The sequence below is a fragment of the Charadrius vociferus genome, unplaced genomic scaffold (assembly GCF_000708025.1).
Source record: "Charadrius vociferus isolate BGI_N301 unplaced genomic scaffold, ASM70802v2 scaffold239, whole genome shotgun sequence".
NCBI lineage: Eukaryota > Metazoa > Chordata > Aves > Charadriiformes > Charadriidae > Charadrius > Charadrius vociferus.
In genome coordinates, this window is record NW_009649928.1 from 344595 (window position 1) to 358544 (window position 13950).

At 39.9% G+C, this 13950-nt stretch overlaps 1 protein-coding gene across 2 annotated transcripts in view; it reads right to left on the reverse strand.

Moving 5' to 3' along the window:
- Positions 1-13950, reverse strand: part of BCAS3 (breast carcinoma amplified sequence 3) — a 370742-nt gene that overhangs the window by 199515 nt on the left and 157277 nt on the right. For both annotated transcript variants that reach the window (XM_009891170.1, XM_009891169.1), the window contains one exon: positions 2191-2291. In XM_009891170.1, coding sequence (XP_009889472.1) covers positions 2191-2291 — 101 coding nt within the window. The remainder of the gene's footprint in view (positions 1-2190; positions 2292-13950) is intronic.

Genomic DNA, 13950 nt, shown 5'->3' on the forward strand with positions numbered 1-13950 from the left:
AACTCATACTTTTCAGATAACAAAATAGTCTATTAAATTCCTATCAATTTCTGCTAAAACAATGATCAGCTTCACAGCAAAAATGCAATTTAGTGAGGAAATTAATGAAAATGTATTTTTGTATATGTATGAGACAGATGTGTACTAGTAGCAATTCTCAACTCCTTAAGAAGCAATTTTAAACCCTGGATAATGTTGTTCTAAGTTCTCTGCTAACGTAAGACGACAAATGCACAGCCTGTTTAGCGCTATTTCCATCTTTGCGTTTATCTTCGCGTAACTCAGATCGAGTGTGGACGTTTCTGCGGCAAGTAGCTTTTATGTAGCAGTGTAAATTAGGCCACAGATAAAGTAATCTGTATATTTTAAGCTTGAAACCATCAGTGTCACAGAGCCGAGAGGTAAACAGATGCCTTTGCAATTTTACTGAGGCTACGGCCAGATGTTCCTATTCACTCTCCTGTTGTGTGCAGGACAAACATATTGTATCTACTTCACACTGACAGCACACATTACCCACTGTTCTAATTGAAAAGTTGAAGTGAAGGGCAGTGTTTTTTCACTGCGTGCTGTGACTGTTGATAACAACACTTTAATTTTGAAAAACATACTTGCACTTTAGGCTTAATCTAAAGTGGCTTGCTTAGAGAACACCAGCATCTTCATGCTCAAAAGGGCTATCATCACTCTTTTCACTTAGCAAAAATTAACTATTCCGGAAGCATTCTCTGAATTATCTGTGTTCTGTGACATCACTCGGGATTTTTTTTTTTCTTATATTTAGTCTTCCAGAGGGACAGACGTGACGAATTTCAAGCAGTCTTAAGTTCTTTTGACATTTTAGATCTTCCAAGAATTGGTAATAAACCAATCCCTGTAACGTAGCTTTACCTTGCTCTCCTTTTCCCGAGGCTGCCCACAGCAAACATGACAGTAAAATAAGCTAAACTATCCAAACAGTACGGGAGAGGACAGACAGAAAACTACAGGTGAGGTCTTGGCCCCAGTGAGCTCAGTGATAAAATTCCCGCTGCCTACACCGACTGATTAGCTTCATTACCTTTACGCTCTGACAAATCAGAGACAGCAAAAGCAAGTAAGATACATCAAGGTGCAGCCACATCTGAAAACTCAGGCCGGGTAAGTGGATTCACATGAATAGATTCCCCAATGAATGCCACCTCCGGACCAGTACACGTGGAAACCTAACTTCTCATTTTGGGAAAATGCTGTGTATGATTTATTCACCAGTGGGAGAAGCAAATCACATCCATGAATATTTCATATTTATGCCATACACCCCAGCAACACATTTAATGCATCACTCCCGTAACAACGTTGTTCTTAAACCAAAGGAAACCCAGCTAATTTGTCAGGATGAATTCCGTGTATCAGGTACCCTGTAATTGCTTTGGTAAATCCAGAGCATTTGTAAATTTTATTTATTTATTTAACTCTAACCTTTTCTTTCTAACAGGAACTAATTCTCAGTGTATTATTCATGACCTCCATTCTTAAACTGGTTATGTTTTAAGCCCAACAGCCAAGTATGCACTGAGTTCTTAAAGAGAAGCTTCATTGACTGAAACAAAAAGCAAGAATGAACAAAAGTACGAAGACTTAACCTCATATAAAAATATTCCACCAAGCAGGATCATTTTAAAGCACTACAGTATTTTTATCTAGCCATAACACAAAGGAATTATCAGTAGGAAATGCAGTAACTGATAACCAGAAAAAGAAGGAAGTAAGCCAGTTAACTGACCATTTTTATGTTAAAATGCAGTAAGTACAGCACAGGTCACAACTGAAAAGGCATCGTCATTTTGCCACGCCAACTTCCTTTATCCGTGTCTGAAAAGGACCGTGTCAGGAGAAAAAGGCAGAGGGGTATCCTTCTATTGCCAACTTAAACTTCCTACTTCATCCTGAACTCCCTAAGGATGTGACTTGTGCCCAGTGGTGATGGGGGCTTATATGGCTTTTAATATAGCTTGTATAGCTTGTATAAAATGTAAAGACCCTCAAATTCGTACCGTGTTAAGTCAGGAGTGAAGCCAGTTTTATACACAGCGATGCTCACGGCCTACTGGAAGCTCACTTTCCATTTTGAGGAAAGTTGCAAATTTTACTTCCAGCAGATACTATTACTGTTTCCCTCCTGAACTGGAACTCCCCCAAAAAGCATACCTGTGAAAGCCACTCTTCATCCTCTTGCCCGCTGTGGTCAGACGCTAAGCTGTCGTATGACTCGTGGCGAGTGATCGGTCCAGGGCTCCCTGGTGGAACCACTGAAAAAAACAAAAAATTGAAAAATCACATTAATCGTTAAATGCTTTTTTAAAAAGCTTTTTCAGGAAGTTATTGCTACAGCAATGCATATTTTTTTCTTAAACCTGTGACAATATGTTGGCGCACAGAAAGAGCTCAGATATTGACATCAGAAGTGATGAAAAGATTTCTGTTCTTTGACTTGAATGCATACATACAGCCACTATGGTAACCCAATTGGCTCTTCTTTTAACCTTAAGTAATTAATGACCATACAGAAGAGCTCAATACATAGGACAACCATCTGCCTTGAGGAATTTAACACCAAGAAATGCCACTGTCAATGACGCAAGCCTGTTCTACAACCTTTTCAACTGACAAAGCTATCCTGAGCCACTGGGACATGGACTGACTTCAAACACAGACTACTTCCAAGACTTCATGGACTGAATTATTGCTCTCATTTTGACATTCATGTAGTTAATTTAAAGCTGGCTTCACAAACAACTTGATTTTTAGGACGTGACTTTTTTGCAATTTAATGGGAAGTGCTGCATTATCATCTTAGTGTCACCTTTTCATTATAGTAGTAACAATGTATTAAGAATCCACAACAAAGCAGAGTTTGATGCTTAGTTGGCTACAAAGACTAAATACTGAGATTATTTCATTGGACTGTAAAATACCAGAAATTCTGCAATCAGAGATCCAAGGCTGGCTAAATTTTTGGTTTGACTCAACATCAGATCTGTCCACAGTGCTCATCAGCAAACCTCTTCCTGACAGCACTGAAAATCTTACATTACCGTATCTGCTTAAATGCTTAAGTCTCTACTGTTTTTCAGAAGACTGTGCAAACAAATAACCTCAATTCACACAGAAAAGTACGTTAATTTTGTTCCTCTGTTCACTACTCTTATTTGTCTTCTACTCACTGCAACAGAAAATGCAAGTTCTTCAGCTCTGCAGACTGCACGATACCCAAACCCACTTCTAAAACAATTACCAAATATACATACAACTTTGGGGAAAAATCACAATGTAGTGTTCAAATGCTACCACAAAAGGGAGAGAGAATCCTAGACTCTTTGTTGTAAAGATTAATATTTCATGATTCCTAGTTCTTGAGTCACTTAACTGTGTTAGCAAAGCTACAGTCTGGCTACTTCATTTTCTGCAGCAGTAGCATTACCTTGGTCTAACTGAAACTTCACACTTGAGAAAGTGGAAGAGTTTAGGGAAAGCAAAATGCACCCCAGGCAGGTGGCATTTTTTATTTTCTTGTACCTGCTTACTGTCAGGGACCCGCTGGAGGCCTGGCTTCAATACCGAGAAACCATACCCACACTTCGAGGGAAGAGCAGACACCACAAAAGCAAATTAAAAGAAGCGAATGTAACAATGGTATTTTCACTTTGGTAAAACAAGAGTTTTATGCTACAGTGTTAAGATACCAGACAATCCTAAAATTAGAACCAGTATTTTTATATTCACATAATCGAAAAATAACTCCAAGTTTTTAAAATTGATTTTTTAAAATTATATTATTACAGGGTTGACCTTTATGTGTCAAGTTTCCATCCACTACAAATTTTTACAGCCATGTAGTAAACCCCTAGTAATAGTTTATAATGGCAAAGCAGACACAATTGTAACCATAAATACAGAATGGCGCCTCTAGAATATAAGCAGCACAGGGTTTTCATAAATCCATACACTATATGAAATAAAGGGATTTTCCTCCTGTTTGTATAAGTGGGTATCCGAGCCCAGTCTCAGCTCCAGAGCCATTCCTAACACCTCTGTATCACAGCGTGTCCTTATTCCAAAACCCGCAATATACCAAATTCAGTTCAGGCCCTAACTTATTAAAGAATTATTTAAAGTGCTATATACATGAGGACAGATTCTTAGAAAGTGTCAAGTTTTCCCTGCGAGACACCGTGCGTCTGCCATCTTCACTGAAACCAATACACCGTGTGCCTGCACGTGTGTGTACATACACACCTCAGCAACCGCGGACGTTATCTCAGCATTGTGCGCCCATCGGTTTTCAAGGTAAGACAGAAACTACATTCATCTGCTTCATTACAACAGCGACAGATCTAATTCCATGACACACGGATGTCTCTGGCCAGCCCGTACCAAACTCGTATTAACAAAATACCTTTCTGGATTACAAACAGCTGACAAAAAATCACAGTAAATATCTGAATACGAAACCATAGTGCCCACACTTCTCCCTTATTGGCAATGTTCATATTTGAAACCAATGAAACAAAACCATTATTTTGACACGTTTTGCTGTTCCCCTAATCTTCCCCATATCTCCTGACTCCCCTACAATAAATCCCAGCGACTGCAGTAACGCCTGTTTCTGAGGGCACAGCTGATCAACTGCAGGCTCTCCTCCGATTGAACTCTGCTAACAAACTGTTCATGACTCCAGCAGATGGTTTTGCTTTCAAACCAATGGGAACTTTATGGACTGTTCTGAATTTTTTTTTGTTCCTGCTATCCCAGGGGCAACTACCAGAGCTGTGCAGGGTAGGGAAGCTGCCAGGCAGCGACTAGCTGCAAAAACACTAGCCCAGGGAGCCGCATCCACCCCGCTTTGTCGCTGTATTTCTCCCTTGCGTAATACTCCTGCGTTTTTCTGGAGATTCAAGACGGCTTTAGAGTGAAAAAGAAATTCAAATTTAAGAACAGTTTTGGTCCTACGCTGTATCGCCTCTTCCTGAGGAGAGGCCTTTGCATAGGTCTTGCAATAACACACGTTTCGGCGCAGCTTCAGAGCGCAGCATTAACTCTTTCTACCGAAAAGTGACGACACGCTGAATTCCATGGAAAAGCTCTGCCTTCGAGTTCACCGGCAGGGCAACAGTGATAAAGCCTTCGCCGAGGTCAAACCTCAGTAATTTATTTTGCTATTTAATAAAATAGCATTTATGTACCACACCTATCACAAAAGCAGGCATTTAAAGAGAGTCTGGTTTTGATAGCAGGATCCCGTAAGGACGGTCCCAGCCTCAGCACCAGCAAAGCCAGCTCTACTCCCACCGCCCTCCGCGGGAGCATGCGCGGGGTTGGGAGATGTGACCTTATAAGACAAGCGATCCTGGCTGGAGATTTGCCATCGCTGTACTGTTTATTACAGATATACATACAGTCATTTTTTTCAAGTTAAAAATGGCCTTGAAGTTATAGGAACAAATACATTTTAAAAATTTTAAGCCAATGCTTTTCTTTATTTCTGGGTCACACACCTCTTGCATCGGTATCAAGTTCCAAGATGAGATTAATTTAAGCCCGGAGGGACATTTCCAGGAATTTGAGCTTGAAAGTAATCTTTTATCTTTCAGCTTAATTCTTTGAAAATCTGAATTCACGCCGGAAATTAGGCAGCCTCTTCCACATCAGCGAAGCCAGCCTTACGCTAGAACACAGAGTTTTTTCTATTGCCAAAGAATTTCACTCTTATGCAGGATGGCAAATGATAAAATTCAAATTCTTCAAACACTTTGTAGCAAGTAGTGGTTTTTCTTGCACTCCTGTAACTTCTCTTTCATTGGGGAGAAGTCACAAATGGGACACAGGTAGACAAGGAACGAGCAAGCCCTCATTGCGCAGAGATATTTTACTGGCAATTGCAGGTGTTTTGTACCTTCCTAAAATAGTGAATTCAATGCTTTGTGTCTGAGCTATGCCAATTTTTAACTTTTTGCTATTCTTGCGCCAACATCTGGAACAAACATATATCAAATAGCAGAATGCAACTGAGTTTGTTTAATATTGACATACACAAACATGCAGAAATTTGTACAATGACCCATGGAGTGAAAAAGTACCCAGAAAATGAGTGTTTATTAAAAATCTAAAGTGAGAATTAGAACATACAATTTCTGTTTATTCAGTGTAATGGCATGATTTTCTAAAGTCCGCTTATAAATGCAAAGAAATCCCTAAGCAAGCATTCAAGGTCACCTTTTATAAACTGGAGTCCTACCTACAGCAAAAACTAGAGCCTTGTCATACATATTTGGCAAGGGGCAAAAAACATCTTTGAGCTCATCTTTGAGCTGCTTGAAAATAATAGTAGGACCTTTTGTCCTCCTTTAAGTGAAAAGTGATCTGCATCAGCTCTAAATCTGGAATATAGTCCTGTCCCTCCATCCTGACTAGCTCTACCGAACACTCCACATTTAACTAAGGAAAACCAGAATCTCAGTGAAAACTGTTGTTCTTCCTCTTCTTTCATGACTTGAACACTGTCATCTCATTTTCTACCCTCAAAATCAAAGGTGCAGGTGCTTACCCATAATCGAAGGTAAATTTTGAAAGTTTACAGATTCCCTTCTCTGCAGTTAAAGGATGAATGTTACTACTATACTGAAGAAAGACTATTAAAGGCCAGGGTCTGAAAAAGAACACATTACCAATTTAGTCGTTTGTGTGATGATTGTTAGCGCCAGGAAAACTGCACAGAAGTGCCTGTGGAGACAAGAGTTTCAACACAAGCCAAAACAAAGGCTGAAATACAGCTGAGCTGATATTCCCCGGGAACTCCAGGACCTGATTCACGCAGTTCAATGATTAAGTACGAAAAAAACCCCACCATTGTTTTGAAACTTTGCCATAATAGTGACAAATAAAGAAAACAAACAATTTCTATTAGCCTCGCATAATTTGCATAGACGCTCCTGACACGTGAGCAAGACCCAGGCAAATACACATGCTTGACGAATATTGGAATTAACAAACAGTGGTTCCGTTCATAGATGGGCTAATTATACAATAAATACCTAGACCCAAGACAAATCTTTATTCATTCGGAGATTATAAATTGTCATCTTTCAGCAGCACACAAGTGTTGGAACAAAGAAACACTACAGCTCAATTGTAGTGTGCGCACTTATGGTTTTAATTTGTGAACAATAAATCATTAGTTTTACTTAGTTCTGTGTACTTCTGGAATCAAAAGGTTTTAATTTTCTCATTTATATAAATAAGCTTTACACAATTCAATTTAATTGAGAGTTATATATGAAATTCCCAATGTGTTCTTCTCTAAGGGATATATGTTTATCCAAATTAAGAGCAAACAAAGGCATTTGCAGACTATAAAGGCTAATTGTTCTGTGCTGCCTGCCATACACATGCCCGCAGACACCCAGAGAGCTTTCCTGTATTTCAACCGAATACACAACATTTATTATTTGAAATAAGATTCTAAAATTTAGTAGAAACAGAAACAAGGTACTCTTAACTAATTCATTGACTCTGAAGTCTATCCTGTGTCCACATGCAGTCTCTAGTGATGTCCACGGCAAACGGGAACGCAGAATAAAAAATACTATCCCTTGGTTTCATACAAATCACACACTAGCATCTGATTTTGATGCTTTTCCTGTGGTTCCTAAGTTATATCTAAAATGATGATAGGTGGTTTAGAGACCAGAGGTAATCACATGCTTGTCAACAAGCTTCAGGAGTACTTCTCCTAAAATTAAGCTTCACAATTTGAATGATTTACTTCATGCCACTTCTGGAAGTACTGCCTCATTAGTTACATCGTGTTACCCCTGACAAGTAGAATGTGACAGTTCTGGTTTAGGTCTACGTGCAGTCACTTCAAATTCAACAGGTTCACCTTTTTTCCATCTTATAGACATGATCTCACTTCCGTCAGAGGTTGGTTTCGGTATCCCACAGGCAGGTTTTCTCTGTAGTTCCAAGTCCATCAACTGCTTAGCGAGTTTTACGGCATGCGTGCTCCCAAACGTCTCTTACAGCACAGCGCTCTGTGCCTGCTGGCTCTACCTCTCCTCAAGCTTGACAATGACGTGAAGACCAGGTTTTCATTTTAGACAGAACGCTTACAGCCACGTTTAAAATAAACTGTTTGTAGTTTGGTGAGATGCTCTATGTATTTTCACTTGTGGCTAAATGTTACTGAACAAAGTTCTGGTTTTAATGCTTTTTTCAGCTTGTAAACTTCTGCAGGGCCATGCCATGCAAATTAAAATATCCTCTTTCACCCAAAACTTCTCCCCACTCATTTTTTCCTGTCAGGACTTTCTGAGATTCCTGTATGCATGAACATCATAAAATTAAGCTAAACCCCCCCCTGTAAACCAGGAGTTTAGCTAGCCTCCCTGTACACCAGGAGCTTAGCCGGCCTAACGGTTATTTCACACCACCAATTGACTTATCTATTTATTCATTCATTATTTGTATATTGCTCACAATTTATTGGGTGCTTTATAGACCATCCATTCTCTGTATCAGCACTTTAATCTTCAAGCAATAGGTGGGTTTGTAATCAGGATATGAATTCTCCTCAGGTTTTCCCCAGCTTTGACGACTGCATTGCTTGCTCCTTCCTTTGCACCAGTTTGATAGTCAACAACCTGTCTTTTTTTGTTGGGGTTTTTTCTGCCCCTAAAAGGAAAAGCCTTCACCACCGCTTCTGGTTGCATCGCAAGACGGGGAAATGTTCCCTGTATTTAACTCCAGCTTCTTTCTCTAAAGCTCTCATAGGAAACCAGTCAAGTAAAAGGAATGTTTAAAGCTGGGCAGAGCTAGAACCTGATATTACTCACAGTACAGAACATCTTACGGCTGTTCAACACTTGAAATGCTCAGACTGTGAGCAGACTATGGGTTCTGTACCAAAGGATAACATATATATTCTTTCCTGAGTTAAAGAATAATTTCAACTGCACGAACCTATGGTGAAATCCATCTGATGGCCATCTTTAAAGAATTATGGAAGAGGTAACTATTTCTATAATTCACTGACTTCAAAAGTATGTTTGACATTATTGTCGGGAAAATTATGTTAACCATGGATTACTGTTACAATCAAAGTATGTAGTGAGAAGTCAAGAGGCTTAGTAGTAAATTTTCAAAGCGGTGCGTGGGGATTTACCCGTTTGACTCCCATTAACGTCAATAGGAGTCGCGCGGCTAAATCCCTGTACACTGCTTTGAAAACTGACCCCTTCGTGTTGATGGACCCCTCTCTAAGAAGTTCCAGATGACCATGTAAGAATAGTAAAGAACTGTTTCAGCATGTGCCCTTGTTCATTATTGTTGTTTGTACACATCTGAAAGTATTTTAATTCCTATATGCAGTGCTGTTTCCAGCATTTAGTTTATAAAATATGGATTAAGATGGGCAAGTACTCAGTAATCTGATGAAGCCGTGCACATGCCCAGGTGTATATACGCATCAAAAACTTAACATACATTGGCAGCATCCAGCGCACCTCACGGAGTTAATTTTTTTCATCCACCTCATCTATATTATTTCACGAACACCAATTACAGCTGAAGAATGTAGCATGATTTACTCCATTGCTCACACGCAATGATGCAGCACTTTTATGAAATGACATCTGCCCTGTTCCTATTTACCCCAATCAGTCCTATGCTCAGGCAGAAATTAAATTTGCTTCCCTTTACCACTTAATCCTGTTTCCTGTAGGGAGCAGGAAGTGCAGGTTACAGTTTTAGGGAAACTTAGTTTTCTCTTAAAAAAGACCATGAACTCCAATTTCATTAGAAACATCTTTTCTGGACCAGGAAGGTGATCCAGATTAGCTTGCAATCTGTTATGCCTCCAAGTGTAAGAAGCAAACCTGAAAATTCCATTTTCACTGTTTGTGGCTACTGCCAGCAAACCTCAAGTACATGTAACAATTTTGTAAGAGAAATGCATGATTGGAATCAGTTTCACTTGAAATTTTTTAACTGTGGTCATAAAATATTTATTTATGTATTTATAATATATATGTATGATTTGCTGCAGTTTCAAACATAGTAAAAAATTCCAAATATGAAATATTTATTATAATGCCCAAATTCTTCTGCAATATATTTAATCTGTATCACTTATATTTTCATATATATATATTTTCATACACACACTCTCATATTTTCATGTAATATTTGGAGAGAATAGCTGAGTCAAGATAAACATTTAAGGATTAATTCTCTGAAATTCCAAAATTTGTTTTTCTGTATAAAGAAGTCCTCCTCAAAATTTCTAGGAATTATAAATTATTCCCCAAGGATCTGGATTTTTAAAGGACATTTGCACAACTCCTTTGAAACTACTGATGTGGAGACCCAGGAAGTTCTCTTAAAACGTATGTTGCATTCTTTTATTATATGGCAATAACAAGGTAGAATTTCATGAAAACGATACACTAGCTAAAGGCAATTTCAAGTAGAAAGAAAAATAATGGCAAACGGAGAATCTAGAAAATATGAAAAAAAATTCCCATCTGGGTAATAAAGTTAACCGTATGTACCCAAGTAAGGACATGAAATCTCAGCTGTGTGCTGGTTGTACACAAAATACCAAAATAACAACACGACACAGTTTTCCATCTTTAAGTGTATCGTGCTAACAACTAACAAAGGGTTAGCTGCAACACTCTTGCTGAGAACAGGGGGGAAAACCCAGCAGAATCATCAAAATGAAACCCCTCTTGTGACCAGGGTCTCTCTCAATCTACCGAAGGGCTGGTTTTGCATCCGTTCAGCAGAGATGAAGCCGCCTCCTCCGTGTGCCTTCCTGCAGACCGGCCCTAGCTCTGCAAACCCCGGCTCCGGCACTCCGACTTTTCACGAATGGCGTGTCCGTTGCTACGTTTTTAAGCCCGTAACACTCAATCGACACAATTTTGTGGAACGGCCCTCATCTGTGGTGCACAGGTAGATCTGAAAGGCCAGTAGTTTAGGACACGTTCATATGATCAGTACGTAAAAACGACAGCAGTTTAAAATGTCACCATGGCTTGCTCCAGCTCCTCTCCAGGCTTCACAGCACGGCAGCTCATACAAACTCAAGTGGGCTTCACCCACTTCAGGGCAAGGTCAGAGAGCTTTGTTTAGATAGCCTTCATCGGCGGATTATGTTAAACTGGCCACCTTCGCTCTGAAGTGCTGCCAGTGCTGCTGCAGAACCAGTAAAACCCAGCAGAGACACAGCAACAGGCAGCTGAGAGCGCCAACTGTGCTCAAACCACTCCAAACCCGCGTCTGACCGTGGCCATGCAGAGATGTCACGGAAACAGAGCAAAAAAGGCTTTGAACACCTCGTAACTACACGATAGTGTAATTGTTGTTACAGGACGGGCTCTGGTTTTGATCAGTTTTATTATTTGAAATCGAGCTCCGTTGTGATAGACATTGAACATACCCATAGCAAGACACAGCTCTGGCCTCGCAGAACACGCTGTGTACACACACACTACGGTTATGCGTATCGTGGGGTACGTACCGTAACATACATTCTTACATGTTAGTGAGAGAGAAAGAATACACTAGTAAATATGCACACACAACAGGCTGCAAGAAGAAAAACAGAGGTAGAAAGCCGAGAAGTGGTAGAACACTCAATACAATTATCAGTCCCAGTTCATTAGCCTATTACCAGACCACCATGACGCTCTGCTGCGCAGAGAAAAAGGCTCGCAGACCAGCACAACCAGATTCCTCACTACGTCTGCTCGGCGTAACTCGCAAGGCAGCAGTTCGGCTATGATTACGTATATCGTACCTTGGTTTTCATCGTATCTGTCTTCACAGCACATATTCACCCAGTTATTTAATACACTCTCCACTCTTACTCTCAGTCCTGCTTTCCACTGCACAGTATTCACCAGCTCTACGTATGGAATTTTTATTTCCATCAATGGAATGTATGAAAGGAATATAAAATAGGCCATAAAGAACCACAAGGTTGCTTAGAGACAACAGTCTTGCTGAGGGTGCGTAGCTTTCATTAGAGGGAGCAGGAAGTGCAAAGATGATGTCAGAGTTACAGAGATTAACTGTATAAATTGTGTTATCATTTAGCCCAAACAAACAGTGGGGAAAGGCTAACCCCCTCCCTTTGGAGACAATGAATAGTTACTAAGTTTGACTTCTAATGAAAGCCATTTTCAGTAAAACGCAAGGTATGTACAGTGGTTGGTCCAGAAATGAAAATCTGTTGTAACAGCCAAAAGTCAAAGGCAGCTATAAATGCAGACCTTAATCTTTTCAAGAATCCCTTAACGAAGTCTATAAAACTGATTATATCTTCAGGCCTAACTGAAGTGCAAATTCTTAGTCAGAAATAAGTAACAGCCCTGCAAGTATTACTTGGAGACCAGTACAGGAACAAAGTACGAGTATACAGAGTACTGGTTTGAAACCTACCATGGTGGAATATGCATTACATTGCATTTAGAATAAACAATTAATGAGACAGCAGAAGTCTCGGCTACGTGTCCATTTTTCTGAGAGAGAAACAATTTCCAGAAGCGGTCAGAGTGGGATAAAGAAACCCTGCATCATTCCTTTTAACACAACAGAAATGGTCTTTGATTATTTAAAAGCCAATTGCAAAGATCTGTCTTCAAAACCTCCTATTGGAGGTTTCATAGCGAAGTGGTGCAAGTACACTTACCAGCAACACTGTAGTAAAGTAGAGACTTTTGTTTTAACAAAATCTATATTTATACGATTACATTTCCTATGGTTGAGGGCAGCTGTAATTAATGGATTTCCCTCCTTCCCCTAATGCAGTCATTTGTCAATTTAAACACAGAACATCCAATCAATTTTGATGTATTTAGTAAGCAATTTGTCAAAGAGTACTGCATACCAGTTAATATATTAATTCTTGTCATTGGCCCGCTTCTGACAACTGCAGGTCGTCTCCATAAAATTGGTCCTGATGAGCCAAAACTCTTGCCTGGAATGTGAAGGTGCCCTTTCCAGAGCCAGAGGAGAGAAATCATATGTATTTTGATTCAATACCTTTTCTGGACCATTTTTGGTCTGATTTCAAGGTTTTTTTCATTAATGTGTTGATGGTCCACATTTCAGATATCTCAACTACAGTCCATTCCTCCAACGCAACGAAAAAGTAAATTCAAAGAGGAGTAAGGCAGCAAGGAAACAAGCAGTATGGAATGAGGATGTAAGCCGTTCTGCTGTTATGCCATGTTGCCTCTTTTCACTGCAATTCCATTATCTACCACGCGCACGTCTGTATGAATTCAAACACGCGAAAATGGAAGGTACAGAGGTCAGACAAAGGAAACACGGATGTAAGACTTTGGGTTATGGTAATATGGTAAGAGAGAGAAGAGTATTCCGTAGAAAATGACCTGAACACAAACAGCTGATTGCCACGGACACGAAAAGCACGTCTTCACAGCATGCCTCAAGAGTTTATACCACCAGAAGCATGTTAATTCCTGAGTACTAAATAGCAGGAAGCAAGTAGTATTGAAAGAATACATAAAGATGAATCTTGGCGATTCTCTGAAGAAAGCCAAGTCCTTTACACTGCAAGTTCTTGTGGACACAAGAAGCCCTCCTGCGTATGCAGTGCCCCGCACAACTCTCCTTCCACTGTCAGGTCCACTATGGCAGTCTGCCTATAGCAGGGGATGGTATTTACCTTACAGGAAAATCATCTACAAAGAATAAAATGCAACCACATCTCCTTCCTCTATTGCGATTGGATTTAGAAATTGCTCAGAACACAGGCAAATAGAGGGAATACTGGAGACACAAACAAGGTAAAATATTACGTGTTAAACCTGAGAAGGGGAAGAGAGAAACATCTAGCAGCTAACAGCCAGCACTGACGGCCTGAGGACTGTAACACAG